At 36.1% G+C, this 18,001-nt stretch overlaps 1 protein-coding gene across 4 annotated transcripts in view; it reads left to right on the top strand.

Moving 5' to 3' along the window:
• The window catches only part of dot1l (DOT1-like histone H3K79 methyltransferase), a 40,354-nt gene that overhangs the window by 14,784 nt on the left and 7,569 nt on the right, over nucleotides 1-18,001 (top strand). For all 4 annotated transcript variants that reach the window (XR_007825281.1, XM_051094618.1, XM_051094616.1 and 1 more), the window contains 23 exons: nucleotides 219-282; nucleotides 360-588; nucleotides 884-978; nucleotides 1,081-1,143; nucleotides 1,229-1,284; nucleotides 1,407-1,486; nucleotides 4,232-4,300; nucleotides 6,379-6,485; nucleotides 6,691-6,732; nucleotides 6,831-6,923; nucleotides 8,298-8,532; nucleotides 8,628-8,741; nucleotides 8,890-8,981; nucleotides 10,606-10,707; nucleotides 10,801-10,938; nucleotides 11,038-11,163; nucleotides 12,385-12,833; nucleotides 12,908-13,154; nucleotides 13,274-13,346; nucleotides 15,091-15,659; nucleotides 15,748-15,956; nucleotides 16,037-16,101; nucleotides 16,184-16,786. Coding sequence is in view for 3 of the 4 variants with exons in the window: in XM_051094618.1 (XP_050950575.1) it covers nucleotides 219-282; nucleotides 360-588; nucleotides 884-978; nucleotides 1,081-1,143; nucleotides 1,229-1,284; nucleotides 1,407-1,486; nucleotides 4,232-4,300; nucleotides 6,379-6,485; nucleotides 6,691-6,732; nucleotides 6,831-6,923; nucleotides 8,298-8,532; nucleotides 8,628-8,741; nucleotides 8,890-8,981; nucleotides 10,606-10,707; nucleotides 10,801-10,938; nucleotides 11,038-11,163; nucleotides 12,385-12,833; nucleotides 12,908-13,154; nucleotides 13,274-13,346; nucleotides 15,091-15,659; nucleotides 15,748-15,956; nucleotides 16,037-16,101; nucleotides 16,184-16,786 (3,920 nt within the window). In the remaining variant the exon portion in view is untranslated. The remainder of the gene's footprint in view (nucleotides 1-218; nucleotides 283-359; nucleotides 589-883; nucleotides 979-1,080; nucleotides 1,144-1,228; nucleotides 1,285-1,406; nucleotides 1,487-4,231; nucleotides 4,301-6,378; nucleotides 6,486-6,690; nucleotides 6,733-6,830; nucleotides 6,924-8,297; nucleotides 8,533-8,627; nucleotides 8,742-8,889; nucleotides 8,982-10,605; nucleotides 10,708-10,800; nucleotides 10,939-11,037; nucleotides 11,164-12,384; nucleotides 12,834-12,907; nucleotides 13,155-13,273; nucleotides 13,347-15,090; nucleotides 15,660-15,747; nucleotides 15,957-16,036; nucleotides 16,102-16,183; nucleotides 16,787-18,001) is intronic.

The raw sequence follows: 18,001 nt of genomic DNA on the forward strand, positions 1-18,001 counted from the left end.
TATTATAAATGAAATAATTCTAAATTGTTTCAACTTGATTTTAAATATAATAAATATTTAATGGAAGTGTGATGAATCATTGATTTTATTATACGCATTAAAAATAGGATATATCAACTGGAATATATTGCTTTTCTTGTATCCGAGGACAGCCACATGGTTTATTATGAGATGCTAATAGGTTTTATAGATATTCATTTATGTTTGTTTTCTTTAAGCTTTGAAAGTATGCAGAGACTGTGTGACAAGTACAACAGAGCCATCGACAGCATTCACCAACTGGTATGTTGTTTTTCCTGCCAACGACAGATGATTTTAAAATTTATTATCGTGTAAAACTCTGTGTTCATGTGTTGCAGTGGAAAGGGACCACCCAACCCATGAAACTCAACAAGCGGCCTTCCAAAGACCTGCTGCGTCACATCCTGCAGCAGGTCTACAACCACTCCGTCACCGACCCAGAGAAACTCAACAACTACGAGCCGTTCTCTCCAGAGGTGTACGGAGAGACCTCCTTTGACTTGGTGGCTCAGATCATCGATGAGATGGAGATGATGGAAGACGACACCTTCGTGGATCTGGGCAGCGGTCAGTAACGCCCGCTATCGAAAACCATTGCCACAATTGGTCTAAACAAGTCTTGATTAGCAGTTTAAGACTTAAAGGGATAGTTCACCCAATTCTGTCATTAATTGCTCACCCTCATGTCGTTCGAAACCCTTGTTCATCTTCAGAACGCAAATTAAGATATTTTTGATGAAATCTGAGAGCTTTCTGGCCCTGCATAAACAGCAACCACATTCAAAGCCCATAAAGGTAGTGAGGACATCGTTAAAATAGTAATTATGTGTGACAAGCTGTGTCGTCTCTGCTTGATTTGCAGGAGTCGGTCAGGTAGTCCTGCAAGTCGCTGCTGCCACCAACTGTAAACACTACTACGGCGTGGAGAAAGCAGACATTCCAGCAACCTATGCAGAGGTACCAACAGGAAGCTGACATTAAACACTTCTTATACACTTTCTCGAATCTGCCTCAAAGTGTACGTTTCACACTAATATTTATGTTTGAATGTGTTTACAGTCAATGGACAGGGAGTTTAAGAGATGGATGAAGTGGTATGGCAAAAAACATGGCGAGTACACGGTAAGTGTGTGTTCTCATTATTGTGACTGAAGGGATGAAATCTGTGCATGCTGATGTTGTTTGGTCTCTTGGTATTGTGTGGCAGCTGGAAAGGGGAGATTTCCTTTCAGAAGAATGGAAGGAACGAATAGCCAACACAAGGTATGATCACATACAGACTGGTTAGATGCTTCTAAGCAGTTTTTTGATTTGTCATACTTCAACCATTTGCATGTTGCTTATACTTCTTGTATACGTCTTTAGTCTGATGTGCTCTTTTACAGTGTTATTTTTGTGAATAACTTTGCCTTTGGTCCTGAGGTGGACCACCAGCTGAAGGAACGATTCGCCAACATGAAGGAAGGTACGTGGTGTCACGTGATTTTAAAAAAAAAAAAAAAAAAAAAAAAATTAGTTAAAGGGATAGTTCACCCAAAAATGAAAATCCTGTCATTAATTGCTCACCCTCATGTCGTTTCAAACCCATAAGACCTTTGTTCATCTATGGAACCAGGGCTCTATGCTTACTTTATTTAAAAAAACATTTAAGAGCACAGTCAAAATTTCAAAAGCACCTTCTAATTAATTATTAAAAAAAATCTGTTCAAAAATTAGCCTTCCCATTACAAGGTGATATTTGACTCCTTAAAGTGATTTGCAGGGAAATTTTGTTTTTGCCTTTGTAATGGTCTTTTTCTAATGCCATGTTTAAAAGTCATGCTTTGTCAAATTTAAAAATATATATATATTTAAGCTTTTTAATATTTCTAATTTAAACAACAGAATAAGAATAAGTTACCAATCAAAATCAATATTAACAATGAATTTGTACTACAGAGGTGGCACAGAAGAACGCAAAAGTGGCTTGTAGGTGTATTTTCATGTTTAATGAGGCTCAGAGGTGGCATGAGTGTGATCAAATTTATTAATATAGAAATATTAAATGATTTAAATAACTGAAAAGATACTTAAAAAATGAAACTAAATCTGCCAGTAGGTGGCGGCAGGTGACTGATTTAATTACTGAATCATTCATTTGATTCGTTCGAATGGCTGATTCATTGAATGAAGCAAGTGAAGGTCTTTATAAATAGGTAATTGAGTTATTGACTTATTTTAGATTCATTTAAAGGGGTCATCGGATTCCTATTTTCCACAAGTTGATATGATTCTTTAGGGTCTTAATGAAAAGTCTTTTGGTTAAAAATTCTCAATGGTTTTGTAAAACAACACCCTTTTTACCTTGCCAAAATCAGCTCTGCAAAAATCATCTCATTCTAAGGGGTTGTTCCTTTAAATGCAAGTGAACTCTGCTTGCCCCGCCCCTCTCTTTCTTTCTGTGGAGTGACGAGCCTGTTTACTCTACGCATTTAGCCGCTAAACTTCCTAACTACCACGTTTTAAGGAAAGGCGATCGCAAAGATTCATTTAAAAATAAAAAATAAAAATAAAAACCCTTATACGCACTTCCTGTAAGTGAAGCTGGATCACGAATGATCCTCCCGAACATAGACGGATATATGTAGATCAGGAGGCGCATTCCCTTTACTAACATTCCTAATCCACTGCATCTTCAGCGGCTCAGATGTCAGGAGTAAATGACAACCACTATTTTCATTATTACATCCAGCAACACAACACTTCAATCGTTCAGTCTAACTTAAATTCCTGCTCCAGCATCAAAACAAGGAAGGTTACTGGACTGTTACAGCTGATCTGCTGTAAAACGCTCATGTCAATCAACTATCGTGGGAGCGGCCTCTGTCAATGTGACGGCACAACGACAGGCATCTGAGGACAGCTCGATTTGAAAAAGGGGATATTATTTTTACAGATTTAAAAACCACTGCATGTATTTTTTATCATTATAGGGTAGATTTGTACATACACTGCCAACACGCATTATGTTCAAACAACATGTAAAAGTGAACTTTGCATCCGAATGACCCCTTTCTTTCATAAACGAAACACTGCTGTGTTTAAACAGAGATGCGCACTCAGATGTGTCTTGTTCCAAAACTAGTTTTTGATGACAAAATAGAGCATAATCAGGCGTTATAGTCCGACAATGTAAGTCACTTAATATTAACTTGTTTATTTAGCTGTTGTATAAATCAATATCTTATTTACAAACTGCCTTAACTCATTAAAAGCTGTCACTCATCTTAGTTCATTGCGATCTCACACAGTTATATTATAATCAACGAAGCTCTCTACACTGCACAATGAATCTCTTATTTACACTCTCTCTACACTTTATGAAAGGATTTGTGAGATATGTCTGATACATTACTCAACATTGCAAAAACATGTAAAAACCTTTGCCGCTCCCCTTAGTGCAAACAGAAATATGCTGATCGGGTTACTCACATGGCTGCTCCTAAATATTTTTTCATAGTTGCATGCAGTAGTTCTAGTTTCACTGCAGATCCGAGGGAACAAAAGTTAGGATATTTTTGATGAATTCCAAGAGCTTTCTGACACGCATGCACTGTTATTTTTATTTTCTTTGCACATAAAAATTATTCTTGTAACTTTATAAAATTAAGGTTGACAACTGATGTCACGTGGACTATTTTATCGATGTCCTTACTAACTTTCTGGGCCTTGAACGTATCAGTTGTGTTGCTGTCTATGCAGGGTCAGAAAGCTCTTGGATTTCATCAAAAAATTTGAGTTATGCAAATGAACGAAGCTCTCACGGGTTTGGAGCGACATGAGGATGAGTAATTAATGGCAATTTTCATTTTTGGGTGAACTATCTCTTCAATAATACACAGAGCTGATCAAAGTCAACTTGTTCTGTTTCTATGTAATTTTATTTGCATAAAATGTTTTTAAATCAGTACTTGTCGAAATAATCACATTTCGTCCAACCCTAACATGAAGTATATTGCACTTAGCTGCTAATGTTCGAAAAGAAAGGGATCTGTGTCAGTGTAGCTCAAAGGCACCTGTGTCAACATGTCATTCTTGACCTTTGACCCCAGTCAGACTTGTTTTTTTGTTTCGCATCAATCTCCAGATGTTGAGGAGATGATATGTGCTTAGGTTTTCTCCTCTCTCTCTGTTATTTGCAAGTGTTTTGACTCCATTTTGTCTCTTGTAGGTGGAAAAATTGTATCCTCAAAACCTTTTGCACCTCTTAACTTTAGAATAAACAGCCGAAACTTGAGTGGTAAGTGTGAAACTTTGTAGGTTTCTCTTACAAAATGATGGTGCCATACCATAACTGTCATGGTAGTCTTCTTGACTCTAAAGATGTATTACTTTGGTACCATAGTTGTACGTAAGTGTTAAGGTGTGGGTCACATTTAACATTGCTTGGCGAAATTTCACAGACTAAATCTAGACATTCTGATAGGAAACTCCACAAGCGTGAGTGTGGGAAAAGTTGGTCATCTCGCTCACTGCATTTCCATTTGCCTTTAAACTGCGCAAACTGAATTTGCGAATTGAAAATACAGTTGACGTCAAACGTTTGCAGAAAATAAGAGGGATCATACAAAACGCATGTTATTTTTTTTTAGTACTGACCTGAATAAGATATTTCACATAAAAGACGCTTACATATAGTCCACAAGAGAAAATAATAGTTGAATTTATAAAAATGACCCTGTTCAAAAGTTTTCATACACTTTTTTTTTTTTTTTTTTTTTTTTGTTGTTGTTTAGTGATAGTTGTTCATGAGTCTCTTGTTTGTCCTGAACAGTTAAACTGCCTGCTGTTCTTTTGAAAAATCCTTCAGGTCCCACAAATTCTTTGGTTTTTCAGCATTTTTGTGTGTTTGATCCCTTTCCAACAATGATTGTATGATTTTGAGATCCATCTTTTCACACTGAGGACAACTGAGGGGACTCATATGCAACTATTACAGAAGGTTTAAACGCTCACTGATCTCCAGAAGGAGAAACAACGCATTAAGAGTCAGGGGGTGAAAACTTTTACACAGAATGAAGATGTGTACATTTTTCTTATTTTGTCTAAATATCATATTTTTTTTTTTCATTTGGTACTGCCTTTCAGAAGCTACTTGTTTCCCAGAAGACAAAATAATAAAGTTACCCTGATCTTCAAATTCCAAAAGTTTTCACCCCCTGGCTCTTAATGCGTTGTTTTTCCTTTTGGAGCATCAGTGAGCGTTTGAACCTTCTGTAATAGTTGCATATGAGTCTCTCAGTTGTCCTCAGTGTGAAAAATGGATCTTCGAATCATACAGTCATTGTCGGAAAGGGTTTAAATACACAAAAATGCTGAAAAATCAAAGAATTTGTGGGACCTGAATGATTTTTCTGAAGAACAGCAGCAGGTAAACTGTTCAGGGCAAACAAGGGACTCATGAACAACTATCACTAAACAAAACAAACAAACAAACAAAAAAAACAGCTATGGATCATTCAGGTAGCAACACAGTATTAAGAATTAAAGTGTATGTAAACTTTTGAATGGGGTCATTTTTATAAATTCAACAATTATTTTCTATTGTGGACTATATTTAAACGTCTTATGTGAAATATCTTATTGAGGTGGAAATGCATCAATTTCACAAAAGCTCCCATATACCTCAAAAAACATTTTTACGCTTACATGAGGTGGTTTTCAAAAAAGGAATATTTTGCAAAACTGCAACTGAAACTGTTTTTCGCATTTACAGGTCACCTGGTATATACGTAAAAGTCACGTGATCATTCTTTAATGTACTATAACCTCCAAGAAACACGTGGTCACTCTCAATTCATGCCTACATCTCTTTCGTTTAAAAATAATGGCTAAATAAATAAATAAATATATATATATGTGTATATATATATATATATATATATATATATATATATATATATATATATATATATATATATATATATATATATATATATATATATATATATATATATATATATATATATATATATATATATATATATATACACACATTTCTAAAATCTAGCAAAAGTTTTGTGCAAATCTATAATGGAAGCGCAGCTAGTGCTACACCTTTTTTTTTGGGCGACGTTTTACCAATGCGCAAAAATTCTGTGACGAAAATTGTACTCACATAAAAGTCTAACCTAGCAGCTTTGTTGACTAGCGTTGCAAATTTATGTGGAAAACCTGCGGAATCTGCGTAGTAAAGTTTTGCAAAATTCCCAATTGTAGATTTCTATTAGGAAGATAGTTTTGCCAAATTTCGAGAGCAATGTAAATATGACTGCACCTTTCCAGTGTTCGATGGTCTTTGTGTTTCTTTTTTTTAAGATATTGGCACAATAATGAGAGTAGTTGAGCTGTCCCCTTTGAGGGGATCTGTGTCGTGGACGGGGAAGCCAGTGTCGTACTATCTGCATACAATAGACCGCACCATAGTAAGTGCCCTTTCATTTGTGTCACGTGAGTTTAGTTGTTCCTCTTGGTGTACGATGTTTCTCTTATTTGCATTTGCCTTTATTGTTAGGCAAATGACGTTGAGTGTGGCTTTCTCATGATTTTCTTATCGTCCAAAAAGAAACTTTTCACATGTATGTAGATTGACTATGTATTTGTCTGACCGAATACTTGTTCTTTTTGCAGCTTGAAAACTATTTTTCTAGTCTCAAAAATCCTAAACTCAGGGTAAGGCTTGTTTGGTTCTCATGTTGTTTATGGGTTTTTGGAGAAAATATCGAGTTCGATCTCTTCCCACAACACATGCGGTGTGTTTTTGCTTCCAGGAGGAGCAGGAGGCAGCCAGAAGGCGCCAGCAGAAGGACAGTAAGGAGAATAAGAGCAACACCACCACCCCGACCAAGCCCAAGGAGCACAAGGTAGACCTACAGGATACACCTGTTTATTTGTGCCAATTAATTCATTTTATTATATATATCTATATTCAATGAATTTATTTAGAATTTTAGAATTTTACATTTACATACAAAGTTTTCAGTTTATCAGTATTTATTTTATATTTTGTTTATTCATTTATATATTATAAAATGTATCTATTTATATGTTTATGAATTTATTTTACATTTATTTATTTTTAATGATTACTTTTCTAATAATTAAATTACAGCAATCATTTATTTTTTTTAATTAATTTTATTTTATATTTATTAATTAATTTATTTTAAATTACTTTTTTTATTTATGCTTATTATTTATTTTAAATTTCTATTTAATTACTATTGTTGTTTAATTAACTATATTTCTAAATACATTGTTTTTATACATTTTAAATGTATTTATTTTTACATTTATGTAAACTATCTATTTATACATTTCTGAATTCTACATTTATTATTTATTTATAATTATTACTTTTCTATTAATTAAATTACAGGGATCACTTTGTTTATTTTAATGAATTCGTTTAGGTTTATATATATTGAATGTATATATTTATAAATGTATTTATTTACTACTTTATTTTAAATTGTATTATTATTTACTTATTTGTTTAATTAACTACATTTCTAAATATGTTATGTATTTTAAATGTATTTATTTTAAATATCTATACATTTATGAGTTTGTTAAATTTATTTTTATGTAAATTATTATTTTTCTATCAATTAAATTACAGGTCACTTTATGTATTTTAATTGTTTTATTTATATATATATATATATATATATATATATATATATATATATATATATATATATAGATAGATAGATAGATAGATAGATATATATAGATATAGATATAGATATAGATATAGATATAGATAGATATAGATATATATATTTGTGAAATATACATTTATTTAGAATCTACCTATTTTTACATTTTATATATGATTTTTTTTTTTATTTTAACAATTATTGTACAATAGTACACTTTTTAATTAATATAAGTTAAATAATTTATTTTAAATTATTTTATTTTAAATTGATTTTGTTTACATTTCTAATTACGTTGTGTATTTAATTTTGTATAATTTTAATGCATTTATACATTTATTTCACATTTCTATCATATGTAATTTATTTTAAATGTATTTGAATTATTTTTTTTTTTATTAATTTAATTTCTTCCCAGTGAGCACAAGCTAGACCTATACAAATCACATTTATTTCAAGTTTATCTATTTGTAGTGTTTTTTTTTTTTTATATATATATATATATATATATATATATATATATATATATATATATATTTATTTTAAATGGATAATCTCTTTATCCTTGTGCACCAGACGCAGCATGACTCTGGTGGTGAGGAGGAGCGCTCAAACTCGCTCGTGCCAGTGAAACAGTCACCCAAACCCCGCCGGGCCAAACTGCTGCCCAGGGGCCGCAAGCTAGGCAGCAAGAAGCGAGGGCGGCCCAAGAAGGCTGCCGCTGCCACCGCAGCCGAGCGCAAGAACAAGAAGAGCCAGAGCGCCCTTGATCTGCTGCACGCCAAGACCCTCTCAGCGGCGCCCTCTCAGGGTAAGACACTTACCTAAAACCATCACGCTCTTAATGGCTATTTAACAGCATCAGTACCTCTGACACTGACTTTTGTGGTTTGGATGAATCCGCAGATGCATACAGGTCACCTCAGAGTCCGTTCTATCAGCTACCTCCCAAAGTGCAGCATTATACGTCAAGCCAGCTTCACATGGGCCCCACTCCCCCTGGCCTGCAGGCTCTTCTCGGTAAGTTCACTCAGCCTCACTTAGGCCTGCTCTCCTTTCGTATTTAGCATGAGGAGATCCATTTCAATCCCACAGACATGCTGGTGTATCTGCTCTAGTTACATAGTCAATCACCCAGCTAACGTGAACTGCCTTGCTCTTGCTCCAGATAACGTGAAAGTCCAGTACATGGACTTCATGGCCTACATGAAGACACCGCAGTACCGGACCAACCTACAGCAAGCCCTTGAACAGGAAAAGGTGATTCTGTCTCCTGATAGTAGTGTATTATTATTATTATTATTATTATTATTATTATTATTATTATTATTATTATTATTATTATTATTATAAATTAATTAAACAAGTCTTATGTAATTACTTAATTCTAATTTTAACTACTAATTATTATTAATAATCTCCATTAGAATTAATCATTTGAACTATTAATTATTATTAATAATGATAAAAATGAAAATATAATTGTGTACATAATCCTGTTTTACTAATTTGCTAATATTATAATATATTATTAATTATATATGCTTGTTTAATAATATTAGTAGAAATACTAATAATAATTAGTGAAATACTTTTGACATTTAAATATATAATTTGTTATTGTAAACAAAAAACAAATTGTTAGCTTACTTTATTTTAAAAACGGCATACTTTTTAATGTTTAATAACAATACTGCTAATATTAACAATAAAATCGTACAAATAAATGACTAAAACAAGTATTATAAATTAAATAAGTAATAATTATATATTTTTAACTATTTCAAATATTGTTAATGATCTCCAGTATAATTAATAATAATGAAAATGCATTAAATTATATACATAATTCTGTTTTACTCATTTGCTAATATTGTTATATTTTTATTTGTTAATTATATATGCTAGTTTAATAGTAAGAGTGGTAGAAATGATAATTAACAAGAAAATATTTTAGATATTTAAATATATCATGCCGTAACTTTTATTTAAAATATTGAAAAAAGGTGTAATAACAATACTACTAGTAGCTGAAATAACAAAACATTAACAAAAACTGAAAACGTGAACAAAAAAAACTAAATGTTTTGTTTTACAAAAAAACAAAATATTTGCCATTGTACAGTTTTTATAAATTCAGAAAATTATATTTTACTTTATATATATGACATATATGACAAAAAATCAAATAAAATATTTAAAACTGTCTTTTAATTGTGAATTGTCATTTTATAAATCTAAATCTAAACTGTATTATAACTTTTAACAATTTTTTTTTTCCACAAGTTTTCTGAATTTGAGAGCATTATTGAACATTTAACTTTTTAATAGTAATAATAGTAGTAGAAATAGCAGTAATTAATTACTGAGAAAATATTGTAGATATTTTAAAATATTAAATTTATAATTTTTTGTAAAAATGGTTTTTGTTAGTTAAAAATTAATACTTTGTTTTATTTAAAATAAAAACATGCATTTTATTTACAATATTTGTTTAATAATAATAATAATATAAAATATATGCACTATATTTTGTTTAATTGTTTAAACATTTATTTATTTTAAAAAGACATTTTATTTAAGCTATTTAAAAATATTTGTTTAATAGCATTACATCTAGTAATAGAAATAATACATTAATAAGATAACAAAATATTGTTCTGTATTTAAATATGTAATTTTATTTATAATTGTGAAAATCGTTGTATTTATTTTATTTTTATTATATTTATTTTCATATATACTGGTGTGTGTGTGTGTATATACATGTCTTTTTTGAAATTGTGAATCTTCGCTTAATAAATACAAAATATATTGTAACTTATTCATCAGTTAACATGGATTTTATGTTTTTGTCGTAACATTATTGTTGCTTGTGTCACAGCTGAGACACACAGAACTGTCTGGTCAAGCCCAGCAGCTGCTCAACGCTTGTCATGCTCATAAGGAGAGGATCAGAGACCTTTTTCAGTCCAAACTGGAGGAGGTAAGACTTCTTTCACAGCCTAGTCAACACTTTCAGATCAGTGATATGTAGGCATCGCTGCTAACTGTAAACCCTCTGCCGCCTCTCTCACAGCTGGGTTTGAAGGCGGTGACCGTGGAGGACCTGGTACAAGCTCAGAAGGAGATCACAGCCCACAACATACAGCTGAGGGAGCAAACCAAACAGCTGGAGAGGGACATGGCGGAGCTCCGAGATCAGAGCCTGGTGCTGGTGAGTGAGCAGAATGATGCTTGTGATTCAGAAATGAGAGGTTTGTTTGGCAGAGGCGGAGCTGAATGTTCATTGCACATATGCTGGTGTGTTTGTCAGCTGAAGGCTCGCTGTGAGGAGCTCAAGCTGGACTGGGGATCTCTGTGTTTGGAGACTCTGTTGAAAGAGAAAGCGGCTCTGCGAAGACAAATCTCAGAGAAACAGCGCCACTGTCTGGAGCTCCAGGTATGCGCATATGTTTCTCAGTCAGCTCAGAGCTAATATGCCATTGCATGCTGTTTTACATCATTTCCTGTTTCTCCACTATTTCTGTCTAATGACAGAAGGTAAACCCTGCCAAGATACACTAGGATGACAGCCACAGAATGTTTGTTGCTGTAACCCTTAATTTGTTGTAATCATAAGTTATTAGATGTTATGTGTACTCGTATAATAACCAATTAGATGTCAGATTGGTTAAAGATGTTTAAAATTATATAAAAATCTGTGCATGTGCCCATATTAGCAAACAACCTTGACTATGTAGATTTCAGTTATTGTTGTATGGGTCATGTATGGGTTGTATGGCTTTTTTTTTTTTTTTTTTTTTTAAATACAGATCTATAAATACTTTATTATAAACATATTACTATATCGACACAGCTAATCATTTCTGTTTCTAAGATTTAAGTAGATTTCAGTTATTTGGATTCAGATCTGTTGATATATTATAAATAGTAATAAATATGTAAACATATCTATATATGTAATGTATAAAATAATGCACATTTTGTTTGGATGGAGCACTGTATACATTATAAACATTAATTTTGAAAAAAGATATATATTTAAATAGATTTTTTTTTTTATATTTAATATTTATAATGTATAGAGCGCTGCATCTCAGCAAAATGTGTATTATTTTATATATTATTTAATTAATAGTAGTAAAACATTCATAAGAAAACAATTTATTATATATTTTAATTTTAGTACATTTGTTATATTAATTGCACTTAAAAAAAATCAGATCTGTTGATATAAATGTTATTTATAGTTACTAATAGTACTATAGTTATTTACTATATAGTAATTATAAATATATCTGTATATAATATATAAAATGCACATTTTGCTGGAATACAGCACTGTATACATTATAAATAATATATATACACATTTGAAAGTGTAATTGTTATTTTAATATTTTTAGGTATATCAGGTATTTAAGAAAATAATCAGGTAAAAAAAAAAAAGTTATGTTTTAGATTTTTATTTTAAGTAGGTTCCCCCTTTTTCTTTATTTTTTTTCCTCTTTCTTGCCATTGACTTGTTTGTAAATGTTCTGTAAAAGTTTGTTTACAGAAAACTTGAACTAGCTCCTACAAGGATATTTTTGCCATGAGCAGTGTGGGTTGGCTGTGTCTGTTGTTTACATCAACGGCTCCCCCTGGTGTTTCGTTGCAGATCAGCATTGTTGAACTAGAGAAGAGCCAGCGGCAGCAAGAGCTCCTGCAGCTCAAGTACTACAACCCATGTGAGGAGTCCCCCTACCAAAAAGCCCTCCCTGGCCCAGAGCCCCGGCCCACACTGGATTCCGACACCCCAAAACTCACCCCACACGCCTCTGTTGGGCTCAACGGCCTCAGCCCAGAGCTATCCATCAACGGCACATCCTCGCCGGGTTATGAGAGAGGTGGTGGCAGTGGAATGGGCAAAAACGAGCTTCTTACCCGCTACCTGCCTATTTCCCCTGACCACGAAATTGTGCCGCCCACCCCAGACTCAAGAACCAGGCAGCTAGGGCAACCCCTACCCGACTACACCCGCTTTTCTCCAGCTAAGATCGCCCTCCGCAGGCACCTCAACCAAGATTCGGCTGCCAATCAATTTAGAGCCCTTGGCAACATCCACCGGTGAGTAAAATTAACATGTTGGGTTAACTAAGTACTTGTTGATTAGTCAACGATTGCTCACGGCTCTTTTTCAGGGGCGACACTGGTGCCGTCTCATCTCCAACTCTTGGATTAAAACAGTCTTGCTCCTCACCCAGTTCAACTGATATTCAAGCGACCGCCACAGCCAAGAGCACAGATAAGGAAAAGAGCCCGACTGCCCCCGGCGACACCATAACCAGTCTACCAATCAGCATCCCCCTCAGCACTGTGCATCCCAGCAAACTTCCTGTCAGCATCCCACTGGCCAGCGTCGTGCTGCCAAACCGTGCAGAAAGACTGGTATGGATTTGTGTGGGTGACGGACATGATGTACGATCTTGTGGGTGTTTTCTGCAAACATTTTAGCAAATATTCAAGCTGTGTTGTTTTTGTTTTTTGTTTTTTTGTTTTTCTGACAGAGGAGCACTCCTAGTCCAGTTTCGAATCCTGCAGGACAGAGCAATGGCAAGCCGCCTCTCACGCCTACCTCAGGTACAATGCCGATGCCCACTTTGGCCTGCTTTGTTTGTTGTAGATGAAGCGTAACTGTTAATTAGTGCACATACATTTAAACTTTTAGGAAACTTCTGCTACGTTTTGGATAAAATCAGCATGTAATAAAATTCACTTATTTTCTAAATGCATATTATTACAATTATTATTCCTTTTTAGAGATAAGCAATACTGTTTAAAATTTGGGGTTTTCAGAAATCCTAAAAGTGTCAGTTTTTGAATGTGGGCTATGGTGCTCATATGGGCAGTGTGTGTTTAATTTGTGACCTTTCTTTATCCCATGTTCCCTGTCATTTTCTGTGCTTGCTTCATTTTCTTTTATCAAATGAATTGGCAAAATGGCCAAAGACCTGCTTTTTTTTTGACCCCCTCTATCTTGAGACCTCATAACCAGACGTCCAGAAATTAGACAAGGATTCCCACAGTTTTGTAAAACCTGTATGAGGAATCCTCATTTTAAAAATGTGTGATTTCTAGACCTAGAGAAGTCATGTAAATTAATAAAACCTTAAAATGTTGTGGGAATTACAATGAATAAACTTTTTTTTTTTCTAGTTATTCCAGACTCTAAAATATTTTATCAATTAGAAATTGAGTGAAAATGACTTTAAAGTCTGTGGAAAAACAATATTAAATATAGCTGCAAGGAGCGATGATGGGCCCAAGCCATCAGCACAGTCGCCATCCTGGTGCCATCAGGAAAGCGGTGCCCAGCAGGCACATGCATTTACAGTAACCCTCTGGCAGTTTGGATTTAAGAGTTATAGAAAAGAAAGAGTTGCACTTTAAAATCAAATGTGTAAAACACACACATACACTTGAACAAAGAAATCTTGAACACACAAATGGTGAAAAACTGTTTAACGGTCTAACTCTACAATTCAGTACTGCATAGTTCACAGTCTTTGTAATCTGTTTTCAGCCATACATTTCTAACATTTATAATGTGCTTAGAAACAATGGTGTTTTGGAGAATTTAGCTTCACCTTTCCTCAACACACCTGCCAGGAAGTTTCTAGTTTCATAGACTTTAAAAAAAAAAAAAAAAGTCCTTATCCATTAAATCACAAATTACTGGAAAAGACTCGTAAATTCATTAGTTTAAAAAAAGGAAGAACATTCCACTCTGGAATTCAGAAATTGAATTCACAGAACCAACGAGTGTCCATAGGTTCAAATGTAACTTTCGCATATTGTCGTAGACCAGGGATAGGCAACGTTGGTCCTAGAGTGCCGATGTCCTGCAGAGTTTGGCTCCAACCCTGTAAAAAACCTAGTAATTCTGAAAAAGCCCTAGTAATTCCGAAGACCTTGATTAGCTTGTTGAGGTATGTTTGATTAGGGTTGGAGCAAAACTCTGCAGGACATCAGCACTCCAGGACTGACGTTGCCTATCCATGTCGTTGACACTGGAGGTCCGTGGTGTCAGAATAGAGCTGAGAACCTCAAATCCAGGGATGTCCAAACTCTGTCCTGGAGGGCCTCGGTCCTGCAGAGTTTAGCTTCAACTTGCCTCAACACACCTGCCAGGAAGTTTCTAATATGCCTAGTAAGGGCTTGTTTCACTGGTTCAGGTGTGTTTAATTGGGGTTGGAGCTAAACTCTGCAGGACACCAGCCCTCCAGGACTGAGTTTGGGCACCCCAGCTCTAATCTAACTTTATCCATCCATGTAGTTCACATACTTTAGTACTATACTAAATCCAAAATCCACTTCCTCTTAGGGTACTCCTCCAGCTCAGGATTGGTGAATGGCTCTCACTCTGCCATGCTGACCGAGGACCAAGACTGTGATGCTGCATCCCCTCCCCCTCACAGCACTCCTATCATGGGCCTCCAGCCTCGTGGCTCTGGCCTCAGTCCTGCGCTGGGCACCGGAGGCGTGTTGCAGTACGCCGACGGCCCACCGAGGCTTCCCCCCGAAGACGGCCATGACCGCCAAGGCCCAGAATCCGACACTGAGCCCTTAGACAGCGAAGCTCGTCGTCGTATCTTTTTCTCCTCGTCCTCTTCTTCCTCCTCATCTTCGTCCTCCACAGGAGGCTCGAGGCTTCACCACGGGTCTGTAAAGCAGGGTCACCATCATCACAGTAAGCACCATCACCACCACCACCACCATCATCATCATCATCACTCTCCGAGTTCTCACAGCCAAGAGGGGCGTAAACGTGGGCGGCGGAAGCGCAGCTCCTCTGGGGCTGTTCCCATTAGCGGATCCCCCAAAAGAAGGGCATTTCTGGGACTTGGCTCCTCAAGCCATTCCTCCGGATCGCCGCTTAATATCAATTCAATGGTGAGTTGACCAAAAATGGTGGATGTTGGTTTTGCTTAAACTTACAATTGACTTGAAATTTGTCCCAAAATGTTTGTTCTTTTACCAGGTGAACAATATAAACCAGCCTTTGGAGATCTCCGCCATCTCTTCCCCAGAGCAGTCAGGACGAAGCCCGTGTGGGACAGATCTAGATCAGCCTCCTGTGCTCAAAAGAGAGCGTCCTCTGGAGCTCAACAATACAGGTCGTTATTCCTCCACCCCTAGTTCAGATGAAGAGGGCACCAATTATGCCCCGGACACCTCTAGTTCAAGCCGGTAATGGCTCTTTTCTTTCAAATCCAGTTCATTGGTTTAAACTTGGCAGATGGTTGATGGTCAACTGTTTTCTCTTTTAGAATTGAACGGAAAATCGCCACCATTTCCTTAGATCGAGATGGACCCATCAGAGATGTGGAAAGAGGTAAGTGTGGTGCATTTTGGCTTACGGACACTTTACGTCCTTCCTCCACTAGCTATTTGTCATGGAACGTGGCATCTTACAGGCTCGCAAGGACGTAAATCAGGTGCCAGTAGCGTGAGCAGTGAGGTATCATCTTCCTCCGGAGCTAGCAAGTGGAAATCCACCTTCTCCCCAATCTCTGACCCTAAGCCAACTCCTCCAGATCTCCGCCAGGGTGGCTCGCCATTTGGGGGTGTGGGGGCGTCCCGAGGCGGTACGGACTCCGACTCAGACCAAAAACCGCAGAGGAGAGGGGAACGTGAGCGTGAGTCTTACGGGAACTCGAACCTCTTCCTCAGTCAGGATGGTGGCAGTCGCTCGGTCGTCAACTCAGAGCGGCCGCTGCAGAAACAGAAATCACGGGAGTGGGACCTGAAATCTGTAAGCGGATTGGCCAGCCAGAACCTCTTTATATCCGCCGCGGCCAGTGGAGGCATCTTGAGTGGGAAAGTGGGTGGGGCTGCCACTGTTTCCTCTGCCGCCTCAGTGGGACAGTACTTCCCCCTGGGCGGGGCTTCGGTCCTCCAATCTTTATTTGGAGCTCAGACGCCCGGACCAGCCACCAGCGGAGCCCCCCGGTTGGTTAATGGACATTCGGCGCTCAGCAGTTTCTCTAGCGCCGGGCTTGCTGGGGGCGCTGCAGGAGGTGAGTTGGATACCATTGGTCTCTCTTTTTGTTTTTTGGTGAATATTGAGCTCATGGTCAGAACAGTCGCTTGGGTGTAGAGTAAAGGTAAGTTAAGGCCCAGCGCTGCCACCTTGCCTGGCTCTTCCACACTGCTTGCTGTGCTGACTGTGCAAAGGCTACAGCTACACACCTAGAGAAAATGACAGCAGGTTGTAATAAGGTGAATTTCACGAAAACTTCTCTGACGTATGTTTCACCCCAAAGTCAAAAGGAAAAAGTGCGTATATAACCATAAAATATTACCATAAATATTTTTCCCCACTTGACATGCTTTGTGGGATTCAACCAACAAAACATTTACTTTTTTTAATAGAAAATGTACAAAGCTCAGGCCTTTTAAATCATTTTCACTGGCCTTGGTGTAAACTGCTGATTTAAAGGCCTGTGAAAATATGTTAGAGCTGTTAAGCTCTTGTGTAGTTTATGAGATTGGCAAGAAACTCGACTATTATGGTTGTATTTCAAGCCTGCACATTTTCTCTGGGTGTTTGTCTTAATTGCAGGTCTTGTTTTTTTTGGGTGTTGAGGCATTTCACTGTGTACCAGCACCTCACAGTCCACAAAGATGAAATTAGTTACTTGAATAATCCGACTACCCTTTAACCTCTAATATTATAGATGTGTAGATTGGTGTACTTGTAAGTCGTTGGATATGGATGGATAGACATGGATGGGTGGTCATGGAGATGGATGATGGATATAGTTGGATACAGATGTACGTAGTTGGCTATAGATGGACAGATATAGATAGTTGGTGTAGTTATAAGTCATTGGATATGGATGGATAGGTATTCATGGAGATGGATGATGGATAGATGTTGGATATAGATATAGATAGTTGGATATAAATGACAGGTAGATAGCTGGTGTAGTTATAAGTTGTTGGATATAGATGGATGGATAGACATGGATGGGTAAACATGGATTATTTTATATATATATAGTCATTGGATATAGATAGATATAGTTTGGATGGATAGGTAGACATGGAGATGGATGATAGATATAGTTGGATATATATATATATATATATATATATATATATATATATATATATATATATATATACAGGTAGTTATGTTTGATATATATGGATCAATGGATAGATTATATGGATATCGATTGGATAGCTATGGATGGGTAGACATGGAGATGTGTGGTGGATGGATGGAT

The sequence above is a fragment of the Labeo rohita genome, chromosome 22 (assembly GCF_022985175.1).
Source record: "Labeo rohita strain BAU-BD-2019 chromosome 22, IGBB_LRoh.1.0, whole genome shotgun sequence".
In the NCBI taxonomy this organism is placed as follows: domain Eukaryota; kingdom Metazoa; phylum Chordata; class Actinopteri; order Cypriniformes; family Cyprinidae; genus Labeo; species Labeo rohita.